Source organism: Mustela putorius, unplaced genomic scaffold (assembly GCF_011764305.1).
Source record: "Mustela putorius furo isolate JIRA1106 unplaced genomic scaffold, ASM1176430v1.1 tig00000224_pilon_pilon_pilon, whole genome shotgun sequence".
In the NCBI taxonomy this organism is placed as follows: domain Eukaryota; kingdom Metazoa; phylum Chordata; class Mammalia; order Carnivora; family Mustelidae; genus Mustela; species Mustela putorius.
In genome coordinates this window covers 13312175-13333782 of record NW_025421321.1, presented here as the reverse complement: position 1 = coordinate 13333782, position 21608 = coordinate 13312175, and the positions used below count along the sequence as shown (strand labels likewise).

At 38.4% G+C, this 21608-nt stretch overlaps 1 protein-coding gene across 2 annotated transcripts in view; it reads right to left on the bottom strand.

Annotated features, from left to right (window-relative positions):
• Positions 1 to 312: 312 nt before the first annotated feature.
• The window catches only part of SRBD1 (S1 RNA binding domain 1), a 197784-nt gene continuing 176488 nt past the window's right edge, over positions 313 to 21608 (bottom strand). For both annotated transcript variants that reach the window (XM_004752992.3, XM_004752993.3), the window contains exons 20-21: positions 4864 to 5048; positions 313 to 1203 (exon numbers count right to left, since the gene is read on the bottom strand). In XM_004752992.3, coding sequence (XP_004753049.1) covers positions 914 to 1203; positions 4864 to 5048 — 475 coding nt within the window. In that variant the 3' untranslated portion in view covers positions 313 to 913. The remainder of the gene's footprint in view (positions 1204 to 4863; positions 5049 to 21608) is intronic.

The following is a 21608-nucleotide window of genomic DNA, read 5'->3' as shown; positions in this document are numbered from 1 at the left end:
TGCTAATACTTACCATCTTCATTGAATAAAAACAGAGTTAAGAGTCACTTTATATACTTGTTTTTCTAGCCCCTTCATACCTGATCTACAGTCAATCTTTAGGAAGGCCATTTCCTTCTCCATTTGAAGTTTAGTCCTAATGCTTAAGAAAGAAAATGCCTTCTGTGCTAAGTCAAACTGAATGCCATTCTTCAAATTTCCAGAGGCTTCCCTCTTGCCCAAAGGCACAGTTGGCTTAGATGAAATTTGCATGAATATGTGCCACATCTTTAATCCTCGGTCATTCACTGAATCAACATAACAAAAACAAGGTCACTATCCACAGAACTTTATTGTAGGGATCAACATATATATACTTCTTGGAAATGTTCTGCGCCATTCACTTGATGTTTACAAAAACATCAGGACCTATCTAATTGGCATCTTTTTTATTTGCTGTCAAGAGAAAATCATGAATCAAGTCCAAAAGTCCTGATTAAAAAAATCTGTAAAAAGGGAGGGCTAACCACTGCCTGCCCTACATCAAGAAACATTGTACAATTCAAATCAAGAAAACAATTCCATACAAGTCCAGCAAGGCAAGCTGGCAAGTAGAAATCAAACGACAATCTGTTATACAAAATGCAAAAGGAGTCAAAGATGAAGTACAAAAAATAAAATTTGGGTCAGAAAATCATTACTAAATAAAACCACATGAGGATGTCTATTAGTTATTTTCTTTAAGGGGAAAAGAAATCGAGCTGTTAGTTTCCTACTTGTTCAGAAAAAAAGTAAGGAAAGTGTTTGAAATATACTTCTGATATTGAGTGAATCCTTTCTCATCTGCTACCTAGAAGTCACAAACACCTGACCTATTCTTGCCCATCTCTAGAAATGAGAAAATAAAATCAGTGTTTGAGCTTTAGTGCGACACTCATAACACCCGAATGAGGTCCAGAGTAATCCTCGATCGGGGGATGTCAATGTTGAGTACTTGGACTTCCACTCTTTCTCCAGGGCCCAGTCCAAGACTCCTTCTCTTCTTTGTTTTAGAAAGTTTTGCTTCTGTTACACTGCGTATGGGAATCAGCCCTGATTTCCCCACTCCTATATCTACAAAAATTCCAAACAGAGTAGCATTCTCGACTTTGCCTGTGAGAACTGTCCCAACCTGCAGGTCTTCCAAGCAGACTATGCTTCTCTTGAAATCAGGTTTATCAAAATCTGTAACAAAAGGGGGAAAAAAAAGACAGTGTAAATAGTAGGTACTATACTTCCTAGACACAATATACATTGGTAAATATGCTCAGACCACTAGTCAGCATTGAGAGGGGACATAAAAGGAGCTGAAATCCAGGCTTGCCTTCAGAGAAAATGATCTTAATTGGAGAAGCAGCATTCACCTGGTAGGAACAATATGAGAAAATTTACTCACTTTCTTCTCCTCAAACGCTATCTCATTAGCATGTGCAAACATTAGCACTATACATAAGGATTGAGAAGCCAAGAGTCTTATTTTCCTATTTATGAGGAGGTGATGAGAAAATATCATTGCTCAATGAATATATAAAGCCAAATCACAAACAATGAGATAGTTAAGACCTTCAAAGACAGAAAATTGGGATTTTTTTCTTCTAGTACCTGAATTCTTAAACTGTTTAAAGGTGGCAGAAAGTACATCAACATTTAGTCAAATGTAGATGAAATTAAAATGTTCTCTTCCATTTCCCCCCATGAATTTGGAATTCAGGAATCAATTTCTATCCATTTTGAATATACATGGCCAATCAAAACTCAATACATTCTTGATTATCTACGGCTCAGAAACCCAGATCAGCCAGTTCCTAATTTTCTTTCTCCTTTTTCAGTTTAATTCATTAAACATTTATTAGCTCCTGATGATCTCCTATACGGGCAATCCACTGGTGCTAGAGATACAAAGATGAAGTCACACAGATCCCTGCTCTCAAGTTCCTTACAATCCTATTTTCTTATTGGCCACAGTGTACATTTCCCTGTTCATTAACCCCAGCTTCCCCCCGCCTCAAAGTGGGTATAAAGCATACCAAGGAATCATGGCTCTAGTAAAAACAAAACAAAAATAACAACAAAAGTTTTATGAGGGGCGCCTGGGTGGTTCAGTGGGTTAAAGCCTCTGCCTTCGGCTCAGGTCATGATCCCAGGGTCCTGGGATTGAGCCCCACATCGGGCTCTCTGCTCAGTGGGGAGCCTGTTTCCCTTCCTCTCTCTGCCTGCCTCTCTGCCTACTTGTGATCTCTGTCAAATAAATAAATAAAATCTTAAAAAAAAATGTTTTATGAGGGAGAAGGGTAGTACTAACAGTCCAAATGGGGCTTTTGGGTTATCTGTGGATTCCATTTTCTCATGCTCTTCTTGGCCCCCTTTCCTAGGATTACTGAATGTTGATTCTAATAACAAAGAACATTCTATGCTTGGATCTCCTTTTACTAAGGCCTCATTTTCCCTCCACCCATCCCACTTCCTTTTCCTCCACAGCTGTTGGCTTGATCCTGATTACTTGTTAAAGCTATCCTTTACAGTTGTATTAACAACTGGCCACCTCTTGGTTCCCCTCCCCCAGTCCACCTATTCTGAAATCAAGTCCCCCCCCCCCCCCCGCAATTCACCCTTTTCCCATAAAACAAACAAACAAACAAACCCTTTTTAAATCTCAAATCTCATTTTCCTCATAAAAAAAGGAACACGCAAAAACTGGAATTGATTCTATACAATTTTCCCTGACACCAAAGTAGTAGATTCCAAAAGCAAAAAACCTGTTGTAATATTACACTAGGCAGACACTGTGTCAAAGCAAGGTGAAACTAAGTCATTGATCAGGGCAGAGGTAGATGGTCCCTGAGGTCTCACAGGCATTGTTTTTATGCTTGGAAATTCTTTTCTTTTATAGAGGTCCAGCTGCTACAGATTCCCCAAGGGTTCCTGATCAGCTGCTTAGTTTAATTTTGCATGGAAAATCAGAGTCAGGAACTACTTAACATGTTCCTGAAGACAGCCTGGGCCACTGAGAAATCAGAAAATCCTCCATGTACCAGGCAAACTTTAACACTTTGATTGCCAAGGCTACATAATCAGTCAGCTGTCACTAGGCTGCTTCTGATGAATTCAAATATAGAAACTAATAGGCAACCAGAGTGCTAATAAAATAGAATCAATTTTGTCAGAAGACAGGATGAGTTCAGTGAAAGAAAGAGGCATCAAGGAAGGAAATACTTTTGAGAAAATGAAGAAAAGGAAAGATGTAACATTTATAAATAGTAATTAAGAAACATCCAAAATACTATCTGCCTCTTCAAAAATATGACTGTTTGCCTTCCCCCTTAGGGATAGTTTTAGTATTAAAATAAAAGCTTTCAGACAGTCCAATTTTGAAAATTGTGACTTACACTAGGGCAAAGGTCAATTCCAAAGTGAGTTTAAAGAGACTTATTTGAAATTTCACTTGTCACAATGATAAACACTGCAGTAACTGGTAAGCTCAGTCCAGAGCCCAGGTGCATCTGTGTTTCTGCTCACTAAGGGCATGACAAGGTGAGGACCTCTACTTAGCAGTTGGTTGTTTAATTGAACCGTATAATCTGAATGTTGATTTTCGCTCTGAGTCTGCATTGTAACCGGGATAACGGAGCAATCAACACCAAGACAGAAAAATGATCAAGGAAACCCAGTACAGGAGGCCTGCAGCTAGATAGAGCACACTCACTCATCTTCTAATGGTATCCTAGGCATACCAGACTTATAGCCCACCCTGTTTGAGAATCATTGCTAAACAATACCCAGGGAATTCACACACAAGGGCATCAGGACCCTAAACAGAGATGGACTTGTCTACTGAAACATCCATTTTGGGTGGACCATCCTGGAGGCTCCTGTTCCCACATTTTTGTCATAGATCTTATTACACATTTTTTTCCAACTTAAAAAAAATAATTTCTGACTTACAGAAAAGTTGATAGAATAGTATAATGAACTTACTGGGTATTTGTGTTTTTTTTTTTTAACTTTATTTATTTTTTAGTAATCTCTAGCCCCATTGTGGGGCTCGAATTTACAACCCAGAGATGAAGAGTTGACTAAGCTAGCCAAGCGTCCCTTACTGGGTGTATTTTTAAACTCCTTTAAATCTTTTCACAAAGAAGCATGCCTAACCCACTCAACAGAGCCTAACTCAGCCTAAACATGGTATTCTAAAACTGACTGTGAGACTGAGACAAGTGCAGATTCATTTAAAACTCAGAGCTTCCTATTTAAATTTCCTTAGTAAATGGGTCACTTAATACCTTAAGTTCTTTTTTATTGGGCCATTGCTCTCAACAACTATGTCTGTTACACTTCCCTCATCATCTACCTACACTGAAAGCTGAGAGCTCTTTTAATTAGAAGGAAAATCAACAGAGAGATAGTATCTTATTTGTTGAATGTGTTCACTGACATAGAATCTAGGAACTTCGAAATTTGCAATTTAGGAAGAAGATTCACTTTTCAGTTTATGAACTGCATACCTTACCTTGGACTTCCGGCTCCTACAAAATAAGAAGAGCTTACAAAAGGATTATGAAAAGTGTGTGCCTCCGTGAACACAACAGCAATGTGTGAGGCATTTAGTCTAGTGTGATGGAAAATAAGCATGGGACAAGGAGTCGGGAAACCTGGCTTCTTCTATTGGCTCTGGATACTAACCAACTGCAATGACTTTGAAGACAGGGCACGATGCTTCAATTTCTGCATGTACAGAATGGATAATAATTTCAGTTTTGCCTGCAGCAGAGGTTTGTTGTGAGGGTCTCAGAAGACAATGTGGCATATGTAAATGAAAGGTGCTATTATTCAAATTTAATTATTTACCTGTTCGAAAGTCAAAGCTTTCAGGCTGGCTGAGACCATCTATGATGACTTGTAAGGTGTGAACTGTTGTTTGCAAACTTTCTGCAATTTTCTCTATTCCTTCCTTTTCAAGGAATGAATTTATTTTTTGTTCCATTTCAGGCTTTCCGATATCATGCAGTGTCCCTTTGATGAATGACAAAAACCTGCAGGGACAAAAAAACCCCAGCACTTATTAATAATAATACTACTTATTTTCCAAACTCTCTATATAGGTCACCCTAAAATTCATTAATCTCAGATCCATATATCATCAATCAACTGATCAATCAGTCTTAATTAAAAATCTACTATGTCTCATGGCATAATGAATGACCTGTCTTAGAAAAAAAGGAGGGGGATGGACTTAGGTTCTTGGGCTCTTTTCCAAAAAAGCACCTTCTCAAAATCAACATCAGAAATGCTTTACAGTGGAATGTTCATTAGAGTTTAGCATCAAACATATTTTCTAAATAAGGATACCTATGTTTATCTCATGTTTCCTAAATTTGAGTTAGGAGTATTCAAATACTTAAATTAGCTAAGATGCAAACAGTGAACTGATGATTTCAAAGTCCCGAAAAATATCCAGTAAGCACTGCCAGCTTTTTGACAAATGAAAATCTGTTATTCATGTGCCATATCACTGTTTTTTACTTTTGAATACCTATGATGACAGTTACCTGTGCAAGCATACTGTCAGCCTACTAATTCTCAAATTCCATTGACAGTCAAGCTTCACTGTGGATTAAACTTTATCAGGTATATTAAGTATTCAGAGTCCACAGGAAAAATATGGGAGGGGATATCAAAAAGAAAAAGTAACTTGCTTATAAAAATGGAAGGTGTGGAAGCAAGTAAGACCTTAATTACATAATCTTGAGATGAGTATTATTTTTATATACTATATAAATTATTGCTGCAATATTCACAAAGTAAAAAATATCTGTCTTTCTCCATTTCCCTTTGCAATGTTTACCATTTCCCTTGCTTGCTGCCTCTGAATTACTTAGCTTTGGAATTCAGTAATAAGTTAATTAAGGAAAAAAAAAGAAAGGGTTAAGCCATTTCCCCCTTCAATTTCATCTGAATATTGGGCTGTAGCTTACTTTCTTGATAGTTCTTGGCTGGGTATTTTTTGACATCATTAAGTTCCATTTCCTATGATTAATGGCACTTTAAACATGTCAACACAGTAATCAGACAGATAGTGATACTAATGCCCTCAAATCCTTTCCTCTAAGGATGTCTCTGGCACACAAGAAGGGAAAAAGGAAACTGTTGGAGGCTTGTCTGTCATCAGAACTGGGATGTATCCCATTTGGCAGGTTGCTACATTATCACAAAAGGAATGCTTTCATTTCCAGTCTTTAAGTTGTGTTCAACCAGAAGAGCCTCTTCAGTGATCATGCAGTCCTCGTCTGGCATCTGGTGGAGAATGCACTCTCATCTCTCACTCAGGGCATCCTTTTGGGTTCAAATGGACAATCTTCCTACATTTCCAACCATATATTTAGTCAAAAACCTAGATTCTCCAAAATCCCAACTAACTCTCTTGAGAATATATTTTGGTTAGTAGTCTAACAGAAGACCAAAGAATTAGTTCTTGATATCTCTTTTTATAAATGAGCTTCCGTTCAAATTGGTGGCCAGTAAGACATACAATGTATGTGTGTCCATGGCTTCCACAGCCCAACGGAGAGGCAGCCAGTGTCTGTTAGTGCTATTGGACAACCAGTAGCACATAAGGGCCCTGGTGACAGGGAACAGCTGCTGAAGCTCTGACGGGACAGATGACACATGACAACTTCTGCCACAGCCAACTTCTCTGCACAACTTTCTCAATAATGCATGCCCTGCTGAGCAGGCTGCCCTGGTATTTATCCTCTTGGCTTGATCAGTCTGCAACTAGCTATTCAACAGAATATCTTTCAAATCCTCAAGATTCTGGCTTACAATCAACTGTTAAAATGCCAAAGCATATTCATGGGCTGTAAATCTATAACTCTGCATTTCATAATTAATGAAAGTTAACTAAATGGCAGAAAATTCCCAAATCACTGTGTAAGTCTTGGCCTCAGTAACAAAAACACTGGCTCAAGAGGCTGTTTGGAGTCTTAAGGTTGTGTGTGTGTGTGTGTATGTGTGTGTGAGAGAGGGAGAGAAAGAGAGAGAGAGAGACACTAACTGCTACCAAAGTCACTTCCATATAAAGAATTCTGTTTATAGTGGTTGCAGATGTAAGAAGAAAATTGGTCTGTTTAACACGGGTGCCTATTTCATATATCATTTTCATTCTCACATACAGAAGCCTGAGGGCACTGGTAACTGAAATCGATAAAAAAGTACCAAATTGTGCTCCTAGCTAACGCTTCATATTGATCAACCCTATTTTTAAATGACTATGGAACAAAGTCAAATGCTACTTTATTTTGAAAACTTTCTTCAAGTTACAACGGGCTTACAGAAAAAGGAAAATAGCAAAAACCAAAGCGGGGTGGGACTATAAATGAATGAATTTATGTATGTATACATAAAATATGTATAAAATGAACTGGGAACAGAATTCAGATCAACCTCTACCTTCCTGGATTTCAAATATATTCAACCGTAAATGACAGGAAACAATGCTTTATACCTGGTAATCACTCAAGAAACATGCAATCTGTAAAGAGCCTAAGAAAAATTTATGCTGCATTTTCTGAATTTTGGCCCTGGAATTAAGGTTGATAAGTAACATGCAATACAGAGTTTTTTAGAATTGGGTACGTTAAATCACACTCAATATAAAATGCTTTCTGCCTCGAAAATACCATATAAAAATAAACTGCATTTTATTAAGCTTGGAACCCAGTACCTACAAGTAAGTGCTAGGCATTAGGCGAGTGCTTGACAGAGGTGTTCATTCAATCCTAACAAGAATCCTAAAAGCTGGGTGTCCTATCACACAGAAAAGGAAAATTGAGGTTCAGGGAAGTTAAATAATTGGCCCAAGGCTGCACAGCTATTTTCACGGACTACAGTTTCATGCCATACACATCAGTGTGTGTCTGTTTATAACTGCAGTTACGTCAAAATAAGTGATATGTTAGATTAAGATATAAAACACAATACTTCTGCCAACATTTCACCAACACGATTTAATGGCAGATTAGTTTTAAACAGGAGACAGCTAATACCGATAAATTCCAAAGAAATGACTATATAAATGCGTTTATGTAGACAATTCTCTCAAAAGTTGATGCATTGTTAAAGTCATAGCATCATTTTCTCCAATGTCTCTGCAGGGCTTTTTCAGCTTGCTAAGGACTGCGGCCTGAACTTCTGTTTTTATTTAATATGTAATTTCATCCATCTTACTTAAAGTTCCAAAAGTAGCATAAATGCAACAAATAAGCACATCATGTCCTTTTAGCACACATCTGCACAAAGTTAAAATACAGAACTTGCAGCAGAGATAATGCCTGTTTTTCAAGCAGAATGCTTATATAACCTAAAATCTCTGATATTTTCTACAGAAACTTGTTACTAATGCAATGCTTTTCCCCTTCGGAGAAAGTCTTTGTAAGATCCTTTCCAAAGAATATGAAATTCTCAAGCTTTGTAAGACTTCAGATATACCTATTCAGTATGGGAGCCCAGGACCGGGTTCTCTACATTAAAGTACTGTGGGACCCCACAGAGCACAGAAGAACCATAGTAATGCAAGCCCATCACTTTAAGAACAACTTACTATTAGCACGTACTTGGGCGGGGGGAGGTGCGCCCAACACACAGCAGAAAGAACCATGTTGTAAGGGCAAGGTGCCTATGGCTGGCTACCCATTCTCAACAGTTCCAAGAGAGACTTTCATACTGGCTTACTTTTATCCATTAGTTTTACTCAGTTGTAATTATATCAATAAACAAAACATTCAATGCAAGAGCAGTCATTTTATAAATAAGCAGGTACAGACAAAGCAGGTCATAATTTGTAATTCAGGGAGATGCTCAATGATCTAAAAAGAGAGCTTGTACTCTAGCGAGGAAACCCGGCCCTCTTAACTGAGAGTATAGAGTAAGTGGTGGGACACAAATGAAAGTTAATAATAATCTGTTAACACCAAAACCACAGATTCAATATGTATTTTTAAAATCTACTAGGTCTTAATATTAAAGACTAAATATAAATTCCAATGTGGCAAAAAAAGAGAGACCCATTGCTCCTTTCACACCACCTACAGGGAGCTGAATTTACACACAGGAACACACAGCAGCGCACATTTAGTTCAACTTAAAGAGAGAGTGCCGGCTTTACCACATCTGCTGTCTCAGCAGCCAAGGCAAAGGGCAGCAACGTGATTTGCACTTTAATCATCAAAGAATCTTTTCAAACTTTTAACCTCTTTGTGAAACCAAGACACTGAACTGGGCCAAAATCCTTAAAAAAAAATCTTTGCTTGTGCAAAATCTACAAGTACTGGTAAATCCATGTAGAATGCAAGGACATTTTGGAACAATGTACCATATTGCAGAAGCTGGTAGATCAGTGAAGGCAATATTTAAATGGCTTTCCTGAGAATGTAATCTACCACAGAAATTGACAGCAAGCAATTTTTCACAAGAACTTACAGCTAACTGGCTTTTGAAAACTGCAGATAAACTTTTAACAACGCAACCCTTTCAGAAAGGATAAAGGAATTTTTCTGAAAGCCTTTACAGACTTTAATGTGAGAGGGTAATTTTAAATGGGGTGCAGCTATCCAGGCAGCAGCCAGGGACATCTTTACCCACATTGGCGTGGTATCACGTGGAGGGTCTTTGGAGCCCTTCCTGCATCTGAGCACTTCCTGCATCTAAATACACCCCTGGCATCTATATATATATATATTTTTAAAGATTTTATTTATTTATTTGACAGAGACTACAAGTAGACAGACAGGCAGGCAGAGAGAGAGGAGGAAGCAGGCTCTCTGAGGAGCAGAGAGCTCAATGCGGGGCTCGATCCCAGGATCCTGAGATCATGACCTGAACCAAAGGCAGAGGCTTTAACCCACTGAGCCACCCAGGCACCCCGACTCCCCTGGCATCTAAACACACTCTTGCATTTATGAGTAGCAGGAAAACAAAACAAAACAAAACAAAAACAAAAACAAGAGGAATTGAAAGGAAGAAGCTGTCATAGATTAGGAAATGCAGTTTGTCTTCCAAAAGACTTGGTTTATAAGCATCAGACTGTTACCTGCTTCTAACTTCTGAATAACTTACTAAATGTTTCCTTCTTTTTCAAAGATCTGGTGTACATGCATAGAAACTGGATACAGCATGCATGCTGTATTAGTTGTACATAGGAGAACATACCCTTACAAAGCTGTTTTATTTTAGCAATTTAGTATAGGGAATTGGCTTTATTAAAAAAAAAAAAAAGCCAGTTACAATGTGCTTATATATTTGTACCACACAAAACATCTAAGATCAGTGAAATAATAAGCAGTGCCACAAAAAGTAAGCAGCAATGATTTAAAGAAGATTTATCCATTTATTTGGGAGAGAGAGAGAGAGAGAGAGAGAGAGCGAGCATGAGCAGGGTGAGGGGCAGAGTCAGAGAATCCTCAAACAGACCCACTGTTGAGTGCGGGGCCTGACACAAGGCTGGATCCCAGGACCCCGAGTCATGACTTGATCCAAAATCAAGAGTCAGTTACTCCCCAGGCACGCTGTAGTATTGATTTTTATGTAGTTTTTCCTATTTCAGACCCACTTGCTAGGTTATGGTACACTATGTGATGATAATTAAAACTATAATTAAAAAACCCAGGGGCATCTGGGCAGCTCAGTGGGTTAAGCCTCTGCCTTCAGCTCAGGTCAGGATCTCGAGGTCCTGGGATTGAGCCCCGCATTGGGCTCTCTGCTCAGTGGGGAGCCTGCTTCCCTCCCTCTCTCTGCCTGTCTCTCTGCCTACTTGTGATCTCTATCTCTGTCAAATAAATAAATAAAAAATATTTTTAAAAAAAACACCCCAAAAGTGTATATATATACATCGAAATGAGTATGATACATAAAAATCAGAAAACATCATGTATTGAAATGATGTGATTACTACCCTAAAAATTTCTAAAATCCTGTTTTAGGAACAGCTTTAGAAATAAATTTCTAAGCAACAAAGAAAAATATTAATTTTCTTACATTTTTAAAACAACAATACCCCCCTCCAATAAAAAGAACCAGAGAAAACCCAACAACCCTATATACTTGGCTTGGTCACCCCCCTTCCATTGAGTCTGGTTGTTTTAAACACACACATACACATACCCTTAAATGATAAAAATCTGCTAAAATATCAAGGCTCTTTCAAGGAATGTGACAAAATTGAAGCATTCTGAAGCATCTGAAAAAATAATTTAGAAAAGCATACTCAGCTTTCTTCATTAAGCATTTACTGTGGAAGAAGACTATGGAAGATGGTAACAGAGCCTGTGCCTTGAATGAGCTTATGGAGTCTTATTTTAAGCAACGACAGTATGTCAGAATAAATATTCTTCCACTTAAATCTGTTCTTTTAAGAGGTAGGATTTTATATGCAGATAAGCATACTCTCAAAGTGCTCAATGAAGATGATTTCATGTAATTATCTCAAAAATTTATTGTGGAGATATATTTGCAGATCAAGGAATCAAAACTCTGATAGATTAAATGATCTGCCCAAAGTCACACAGCTGAGACCACAAGGTTGGAGATAAGGTAAAAGCTGTCATAGATCATCTCTTCATTAACACTCCTTAACCCTTTACTTTGGGGAATATTCAGTACAGACAGAAGATTTCGATCCTAGATAAAATTTGGCACCCAGAACCACTGCCTGGGAACAATTTATTATTATTTTTCAAACCAAATTCAAAAGGAAAAAGTTTGGCTCTTTTTAAGTTACTCAGTAAGAGTTGGACAAAATTAAGTTAGTGGTTTCAAAGGCTGTAGACTCACACAGCTCAAAAACACTGTGTTTAGAATTCATATAATTTAATTTACTGGCTGTAAAGCCATAACGTGGATTAGTGCTTGTGAGTATTTGAAAGAAGAGGGCAAATAAAAAAGTGGTACTCAAAACCACTAGGCTAGATGGCAGAGCTGGAATTAAAACAACTCTGGCGCTACTAGGCTATAAAGCCTATGTATCAGAGTAAGGACTATTTTCCTTGGGAAAACAGCCTTTCTACAATGAGTTTCGTCCTGTCAAAGAATCCCCCTTTCAAGGAATTTGAAAATGCTTAACATCTGTCATTTCCATAAAACCCCTGGTTGCCTCTGAATGGGCAGAGACATTTTTATTCCATTTAAAGACTATGCAATTGAGGTCAAAGTAATTTGCCTATGGTCACACAGAAAGTTAGAAGACAGGCTAACGTTAAAATCCATAGTGAGACAGGACAGGAAAGGGAGGAGGGAGATAATGGGACACTAGATCAATACCCTACTGAGTTTCAGGCTCCAGACTGAGTGATCTAAGCCTGAAGAAGAGGAGAGAAGGAGAGGGCCAATACTCTGGAGATAAAAGAGACTGAAGCAAGCACATTGCTGTGGCTGGCTGGTAACTCCTGGCCACTCCTCCACTGGTGCTAATAGGCTGCTCCACATACGAAGCAGAGAAACCACAACATTTTCTCTAGTCCCAAGACCCTAGTGTTAATGTAATTAACAATGTTCAATGACCCAAATTATAGCCGATCACATGGTAAAACAATTTTTCTCTGGGAGACCAACAGTTGTAAACCACACCCCCCTTTTCTTTAATGGCTCAGTTTGACAGCTTCTCTGTAATCACAACAAAAATAACAGCAATAAGGGGGGCATCTGGTTGGCTCAGCTGGAAGAGCATGTGACTCTTGATCTCAGGGTCATGGGTACGAGCCCCATGTTGGGTGTAGAGATTACCTAAATAAATAAATAAATAAATAAATGAACTTGACAACACATCAGTAAGAATAATTACAGCAACAACAACAGGTTACTTTCTCCCAGGTGCTAAGAATTCTAGATACATTAATTCATGTCATCTCATGAAGTAGGTACTATTATTATCCTCACTTAACAGACAAGGAAACTGTGGTACAGAGAGGTTAAATCACTTTCCCAGCTCAAACAGGCATGATTTGAACCCAGGCAGTCTGGTATTATACTGCTTCCAGAATGAGCAAAGGGAAAGTCAGGCAGTACCTAGAATTCTTCAACTTCCTAGTTTTCTCTACCAGCCTTGCCTTGAACTTCATGGCAGGGTAGTGGGGGTTGGAACAGCATGTAAGACACGAGACATGACAGTCAGTTGCTAAGAACCCCACAGCTTAGTCAAGTGGCTAGATTCTCTTTCATCATTTTTCTCTTTTGTGAAGGCAGTTTTGAAAATATGATAAATGCTACTTCCTGGGAATTACAGTATGATGTTTTTAGGCTTTACGAATAAGAAGAAAAAAATCACCTTTATAATTTGCCCTTTTATCATCTTTATAGTTTAGGTTTGGCTTCCTTTTCATGATGCTGGGCCTCTTCCTAAAAGGCCGTCTATGGCTGTCTAATCATAGCTCTATAGGAGCTACGGAGGGGGGTAACTGACTGATAAACATGCTAAGACATCACTTACCAAAAGTCAGCAATGATTCTGCCTTAATTTTCACGTCCGAATGCTGCCAACTCTTGTGGGCAAGTCCAGAAAAATGTAAGAACTTTCAAATTTGCAAATAATTTCTTACATCTGTTTACCTAATCTTCACTTATTATATAGAATTTGTAGTTGGGTTTCTTTTCAGGCAAGCTTCCCACAAAGAAACATGTTTTTATCATTGTAGAAGTTAGCTGGCGTGCGAATGCAGAAGAAAACCGAGGTGAATTTTAGATGTGCGGAGGTGTGCTAGGTATATTCAGTAGGCTAAGTGACTTACTGCTCAGAAAAATTACAAATCACTTCAAGTCATGTGCCTTCTGGGTTGCTCCCGGTCAAAACTACGAATATCAAATCTGCGAATGTCACTGCTGTACTGCTGCTGCTGTGTTTTTCTTTTTGCTTTTTAAAAGAACAATCTAAACTCCCTGTGGTACAGCTGTTTATTAGCTGAAAGACTTCCTTCCTTGCTGGGCAGAAAGCTAAGTTTGGAAAGAGTATGACAAAACCCTGAGTACAATTCTTTTTTTTTTTTTTTTAAGATTTTATTTATTTATTTCACAGAGAGAGAGAACACAAGTAGACAGAGAGGCAGGCAGAGAGAGAGATAGAGAGAGAAGCAGACTCCCTGCTGAGCAGAGACCCCCCCCCGATGTGGGGCTCGATCCCAGGACCCTGAGATCATGACCCGAGCTGAAGGCAGAGGCTTAACCCACTGAGCCACCCAAGTGCCCCCTGAGTGCAATTCTAAAAGAAGAGTTCTGAGATGCTAAATCCTTGAACAGGAATGGGAAAGAAACAGAGGTTAAGATGTGCTCACTCATTAAAGGTCTTCAGCATGGGGCACCTGTCACTCTCTGGCTTGACTTATTGTAGCTCTATGGCAGGGAGCAAGGCAGGACCTCTACAGAGCCTCCCCAAACCCCAGCCCCAACTACTTTTAGACTATGATAGGCTGGGATCCATTTAACCATTTATCTCATCACAGAATTCTGTGTATCTATTGGCTTAATTTTACTCTTGTTTGTTTCTCTTTTTCCCAGCTTTACTGAGACACAGTTGATATATAACATTGTATAAGTTTAAGGTATACAACTAGTTGATTCCATATACTTACATAACAGCAAAATGATTACCACCATGGCAACTCATCCATCCTGTCACATAATTAGCATTTCTTTTATGTGGTGAGAACATCTAACATCTAGTCATGAACTGTCAAGTACACAGTATGTATTATAACACAGCTATAATTACCATACTGTACATGAGATCTCCAGAACTTAATGTGTAACTGAAAGTTTGTGCCCACTGACCAACTTCTGTTCTTAAAAATCTGATATGAGTTTTTAGTAAATTAAGACTAAATATTACTGGGCCTTTGTATAGACGACTCCCCCCTCCTCAAGTAAATATTTTGTCCAGTTGTATGATTATTCCTATCTTAGACCTCAATTTTAAATTCATGGCTGTTTCTGCTCTGAAAACATACTTTTCAGCATTGACTGTAAGGGTCGGAAATGGGTACATCCACAGTAATAAAGGAGACGAGAGTGCAGATACTGCCCTGTACAGCTACTGATACAAAGCATTCTTGGAACACAACTGCTTAATCCATGTCACAGTCCTGCTATACAGGCTACTAACCACTCACAGAAACTAGTCTTTTCAGTGCCTCCATAATGGCCAAAATGGAAATAACAATTAAATCCTAGTAAATGCTTTATCAAAGCGAGTGCTGGCATTTTTCAAGTTAAATCAAGAATATAACAACCTTCAAGCTTAACTATCCGAAGTGAACCAAATTCTAAATGCAGGATATTCTTTGGGACAATGCCAGGCCTCACTGTGACATGTGCAAACCTGCATTACCTGCAGCACAACACACTACCTCCTAGCACCTTAGTCAAGAGAAAGGAAAAATCACATACTTGTCTTTGACTCTCTGGATCAACCAAAATGGAATACATAGGCATGGGGGAGCAGCAACCCTTAAACTGGTTGTTTCTGGACTTCATTCTGCTGATAATATAGCATCAATTTTCCTCATAGCCCATATCATCCTACATAATGAAATCACTCACACATGAGGACATTGTGACAATTTCTAAATGATAACAGAAAATGTAAGTAATCCTCTTTCATGTTCTATCTCTGTTTTCTAGTCTGTAAAGTCTGGACACACATGTTCTGGGAAGACATAGAATTCAGTTTGGGGAGGTCTGAAAATGTCTTCAATCCCCAAGGGATTCTGAAGTACTTTTTCAACTTGTTGGATAGGAAACAGCAGAAAGGACAATCTAGATGGTCTACCAACAATTCTGCTTACGCAATTGCATTGATCTCAGCTTGTTTAGACTAAAGAAAAAAATACCTAGATTGAAATTAAGCTAGACATTTCATTTTGTGCCAAAATAGGATAAAACTTACAAATAACCATAACACAGGGCAATAATTAGTAAGTGGCCTTTGTGAAGCACAGAAGTTGTATACAGAAGAACTCATTTCCAGATGGGGTATCTTTGTAAGATTTCATGCAGGAGGTGATATTTAGGCTAGGTCTTTGAGAAGATTTTAACCAGTAGAAACAGGAAAAGAGATGTTTAAAGGGTCAGAAACAGGAAAATATGGTTCAGGTCAGGTTTGGGGAATAGTCAATAGTCCAATAAAAACAACAAACATTCATTGAGTATCTCATTATTGCCAGGCATGTTAGAAACATCATCTACTTGACCTTATAGCAATCTTTTGAGGCTGGTATATTACTATTCCCAATTTTAAGGTAAACTGAGTCTCAGATGCATAAAGTAAATTACCTAAAATAATTCAGCTGATAGAACCAATATATGAACCAGATCTATGGCACTCTAAATCTTAAGCTCTTAACTAACTCCAAAGCCTGATCTTTTAACTAGTCACAATTTAAAAAACTAGTTTGGAGCCAGATTTAAATTTAATCACAATAATCTTTCAGATTAAGGATATCATACCCTTAAAGATGGTATGTTAGCACAGAAAAGTAATAAGTTGTGTTATGTGTGCTTCCTAAGAGGAAAAAAAAAAAAAGAGTATCAGAATATGTTAGATTTGACTGTTATTCTCTATCATCACATGGCTGAAATCAGACTCTTCCCTTCCTCTGGAGAAAACATTACCTCCTCCATTAAAGGAAACTTTGCCTATTTATTTTATTAAGGGATCTGTAGGAAATGAATTCTTCACATAGAGTGTGTAGAATTTTATGCTGTTCTGCTGCAGATGTATTTCCTGAATATTGCATTAAAAGAATTTCCTTCTGTTGTTTTTCAGAATAAGGGCATGTGCATTTCAAATGAAGCAACTTGATAGTGACTACATTTGGTATCTTCTCATTTTAGAAGAGGAACTGGGTATAGGGCAGGAGTATCATATTCATCCTAGAGATGTACCCACCACTGCCAGCAGATATTTTTAAGTGAGAGAGGGTAAGGAAGAATGCAAGGCTTTTAGGAAATGTCAATGAAAACAACATACAGAATCCATATTTCAGGAGATTTGAGTGGAACATGGGATTAAGAAACCTACTATTGCTACAGATAGATTTTCCTTCAGTAATCCTTTGAAGCCATTCTGTTCCAAATCTTTTTTTTTTTTTTTTAATTTTTTTTTTTTAAAGATTTTATTTATTTATTTGTCAGAGAGAGAGCGAGCGAGAGCGAGCACAGGCAGACAGAGTGGAAGGCAGAGTCAGAGGGAGAAGCAGGCTCCCCGCGGAGCAAGGAGCCCGATGTGGGACTCGATCCCAGGACGCTGGGATCATGACCTGAGCCGAAGGCAGCTGCTTAACCAACTGAGCCACCCAGGCGTCCCTGTTCCAAATCTTTTACTTGATTACTGCCTACTTCTCTGAAAAATTCAAAGCTACCCTAAAAGCCCCTTCCTTAGATGTCTTAATATCTTTACTCATCTTGCCCCAAACTTCCCTAAGCTATTCCTCCATCCCTTGATTCTGTTTCTCTCCCCACCCTTGCTCCTCATAGGTTGCTATTAAGGACTCTTGACCTTGGCATTCTTTTGGTCTTTCTGCGTCCTACTTGCCTCACCTCTAAATGTAGCAGGTGAGAGTGAGGAGTGAAAGCTAAATGAACAAGGTCTTTTAGCTTTATAATGTTATGAATGTCTCTAGTATCTTTCATGTCTCTACTACTTCCTCCTCTGATTTTGGCCACAGAGGTATTTATTATTGCTATGGTCTCCACATTCTGTGCTTCTTCTAAGCTAAAAGCAACAACCACCCTTTATCTTCCTGGACTTCCATCACATGGCTCCTTCTTTTCACTACCAAAGTTCTCAGAAGAATTATCAGCCTCTAATTCTTATTGCTTGCTTTCCTTGTCTCTTACAGATTGGCTTCTATTTCTGCCACTCTTTTGAAATTACTCTCAGTTAATGACCCCCTGAATGTCAATGCATCTTTTAACCACTTACCCATTCTGCCATATTTGACACCATCAACTTACTGGCCTTCTTTCATAACTTTTGTTTTCATATTCTATTTTCTCTCACGTCTCTTCCTCCTCTGGCCCTCTAAATGTAGGTATCTTCAAGTTTTTGACCTTAGCCACATCTCCTCTTGTTATACATGCTTCCTTGGATGAGTGCATCCACTCACATGACTCCTTATTTCTCGCCTCCCACTGATAAGTCCAATCCTACATATCAACATGTTTAGACCAGGCCTCCCTCCTTAGTCCTAGGTCTGCCTTTCCTTTTGCCTGCAAGAGATGTTCTCATGAACATCTTAGCAACTCAAACTTCATATATCTAAAACTGAAACCTGTATGATCTTTTCTCCCTCACCTCGTAACTCCCTCTTCTCCCATCATGCTCACCAGCCCTGCACAAAAACAACAAATGAATAGAAAGGCTTGGTCTTCCTCTCTTGTCTCATAATGAATGGTTAATGGAACTACTGTTTTTCACTAACTGAGGCCAGTATTGAAAGAATTATTCACTCATATATTCACTAAACATATACCTTCACAGTGCCTGCTGTGTTCCAGGTACTCTTCCGCAACCTTGGGATACATTCGAAGATCCCTGCTCTCAGGGAGACCGACAAGATACGACCAGCTTACTATAATACATAGGTTGTAAAGTTTGATAAAGATAGTTAAGTGCTGAGGGAAAAAGAGAAAGAGCAGAGAGAGTAACGGGGATCAGAATTACCAGGCTTATTATAGGTAAGGGCATGCAAATTTCAGTAGGTTAGGCAGTGTAGACCTTGCTGACAAGGTGACACCTGAGCAGTCTTGAGGAGGTAAAGGAGGTAAAGGAGCTGGCTGAGCAGATATCTGCAGGGAAAGTGTTCCAGGAAGGGGGACCAGACAGTGTAAAGACCCTAATATGGGAGCAGGCTTGGCATGTTCACAGATGTTCAAGGAAGCCAGCATGGCTAGAGTAGAATGAAAAAGGGAGGGAAAAACAGGAGATCAGGTCAAAAGGGCATTGGAAGCTCTTACCAGGATTTGGTCTCAATTCTGAGTGAAACTGGAAGTGATAGCAGGGTTTTAGGACAAATCAAGACAACACCTGATTTATATGTTAAAAGGATCTAGTTGTCTGTTGTGCTAAGAACAGACTATCTGGCTGGGCAGTGGTAGGAGCAGGGAGACCTGTCAGACTAATTGCAGTAGTCATGATCCAGGCAGAGATGATGGTGACTGAGACTAAGAGGAATGCACAAGAGTTGAGAAGTGGGTATATTATAAAAGGGTATATTTTAAAAGGACATTCAATACAGTTCACTAAAGATTGGATGAAGGGTGTAAAAGATACTTACTGGCTATGAATGGCAAAAATAACATGAATACTAGAGACACTGTTAATGGAGGGAAGAGGGAAAAGAAAAGTTGAAAAACTAAACTTTGGTTTCTTCTATGGTAACTTCTTCCCATCCATGGCTTTGAGGACCTGCATAAGCACAAGACTCTCCAATTTATATCCTTAGCCTAGTCACTCTTCCAAACTCCAGACTCATGTACCCAACGGCCTACTTGATGGCTCAAACCTAACAGGCCTTCAGCTCGACTCCAGGTTTCTCCCCCAAACCTTGCTACAAGCATAGCCTTCCTCATCTCAGATGATGGCAGTTCATCCTTTCAGTTTCTCAGTCTAAACACTGTAAGTCATTCTTGCCCTTTCTTGACAACCCCATTGGGAAATGATGCCTCTGTCATTTGTGTTTCATGAAGGGCACCGACTACTGATTTCTATTACGGTTTTTTGAAAGTAATAGTTTCAGCCTACTTTGGTAGATTCTTTGAGAGCATGAAGTGCCTCTATTCATTTTTATATTCTTCAGGCCCTACCACAGTGTTCTATATATTCTAAGTAATAAATATAACCATTAACTATAAAATTTACAGAGTAAAAATCAAAACCATAAAGAATAGGAAAGAAGTATGGGAAATACTGAGTTGACCTCAGAGATTAGTTATCATAACAGAAGACTAATTTGCATAAAAACAAAAACAGGTGTACTTCATAAAAACTAAATATTCATATTTCAAAAACAAAATAGCATTACAAGGAGATAAAAAAGGTAAACAAGTGAGAAAAAATTCCAGCTCACACAACAAAGCACTTTAATAGTTAATAGAGAATCCTTACATGTAAATAAAACTGGTAAAATAAAACTTCAAAAAAGTAATAAAAATAGTTTAAAAAGGTAGACTTTTTAAAGAACACTAAATAACTAACTCAGGTTAAAAAATATGCCTTCAATTTTCTAAAATAGTATGTGAGGGAGAATACCATAAATACAAAAGTATAAAAACTTAATGGCTTCACATCTTGGTGTATTTCTGAGAGTGACATTATGGTAGGGGAGCATGAAAACCATTACATTCCTACTGGTTTTCTGATGTAATTAAAAGTGAACTTAACTGCAATCAGACTTCCTTTTACAGAACTGAGGTCAGACTAATGATGACCTAATCATAACCTTAATGAGCTTTACTTCCCCAGGAAGACACTTGTGTAAGACTGTATGAAATGAACTACCTATTTTGAGTGATATTGATGATGCCCATACTGAGTATGCTTTAAAGCCAGAAATGACTATCACAGCTCCAAGATAGATAATGGGGATGGTAAGTTTAATTAGATAAACTACTAGTTCTGTTGCCAGATTTAAAGGTTGGGAGTTGAACTTCATATAGACAAAATTTCCCATGAAATTGTCCATAAGCACCCTCTTTCTAAGAGACAAGGCTGCTCCAAAAGGAAAGCACAGAGAAGGGTGAAGTTATTGTAGGGCTTTTATGCCCCAAACACAGAAAGTGGCCTATGTAAAAATGGGCAGAAAAGTCCTGCTTAACAGGAGAAATTAAAGATCTCTCAAGCTCCAACACAGCTGGTGGTAATTATGAATTAGTATGTTACTTCACAATGTAGATCAAGAGCCACAAAAACTCTCAAACCCTTTGGCAGAGTAACTCCTCTTCTAGGAATCCACCATAAGGAACCACTACTAGTACTGCTATTAATAAATTACAGTTCAATCATGTGATGGCGTATTATTCAGCTTTTTAAAAAGAGATATGCAGAGGGGCGCCTGGGTGGCTCAGTGGGTTAAGCTGCTGCCTTCGGCTCAGGTCATGATCTCAGGGTCCTGGGATCGAGTCCCGCATCGGGCTCTCTGCTTAGCAGGGAGCCTGCTTCCCTCTCTCTCTCTCTCTTTGTCTGCCTCTCCATCTACTTGTGATTTCTCTCTGTCAAATAAATAAATAAAATCTTTAAAAAAAAAAAAGGAGATATGCAGAAATAAAAAATTTGTGCCTACATTAGAGAGTAAGTTGAAAAATTTATGAACTATATTAGAATATCATGAAAGCAAACAAAATGTACACTAAAAAAGACATTGAAAAAAAGGACACTGATTTGCATGTAACAAAATGCTGATTTAGTACCCAAGGAGATGTCAGTTTTTTTAAGAAGTGTATAAAATCTCTTACATGTGCAGCACATATTCATCTTCTTAAATAACTAACACTAAAAATATAATTACTATAATATGAGACCGTAATTTTTTTATATTAAAAGAATGAGAACCATG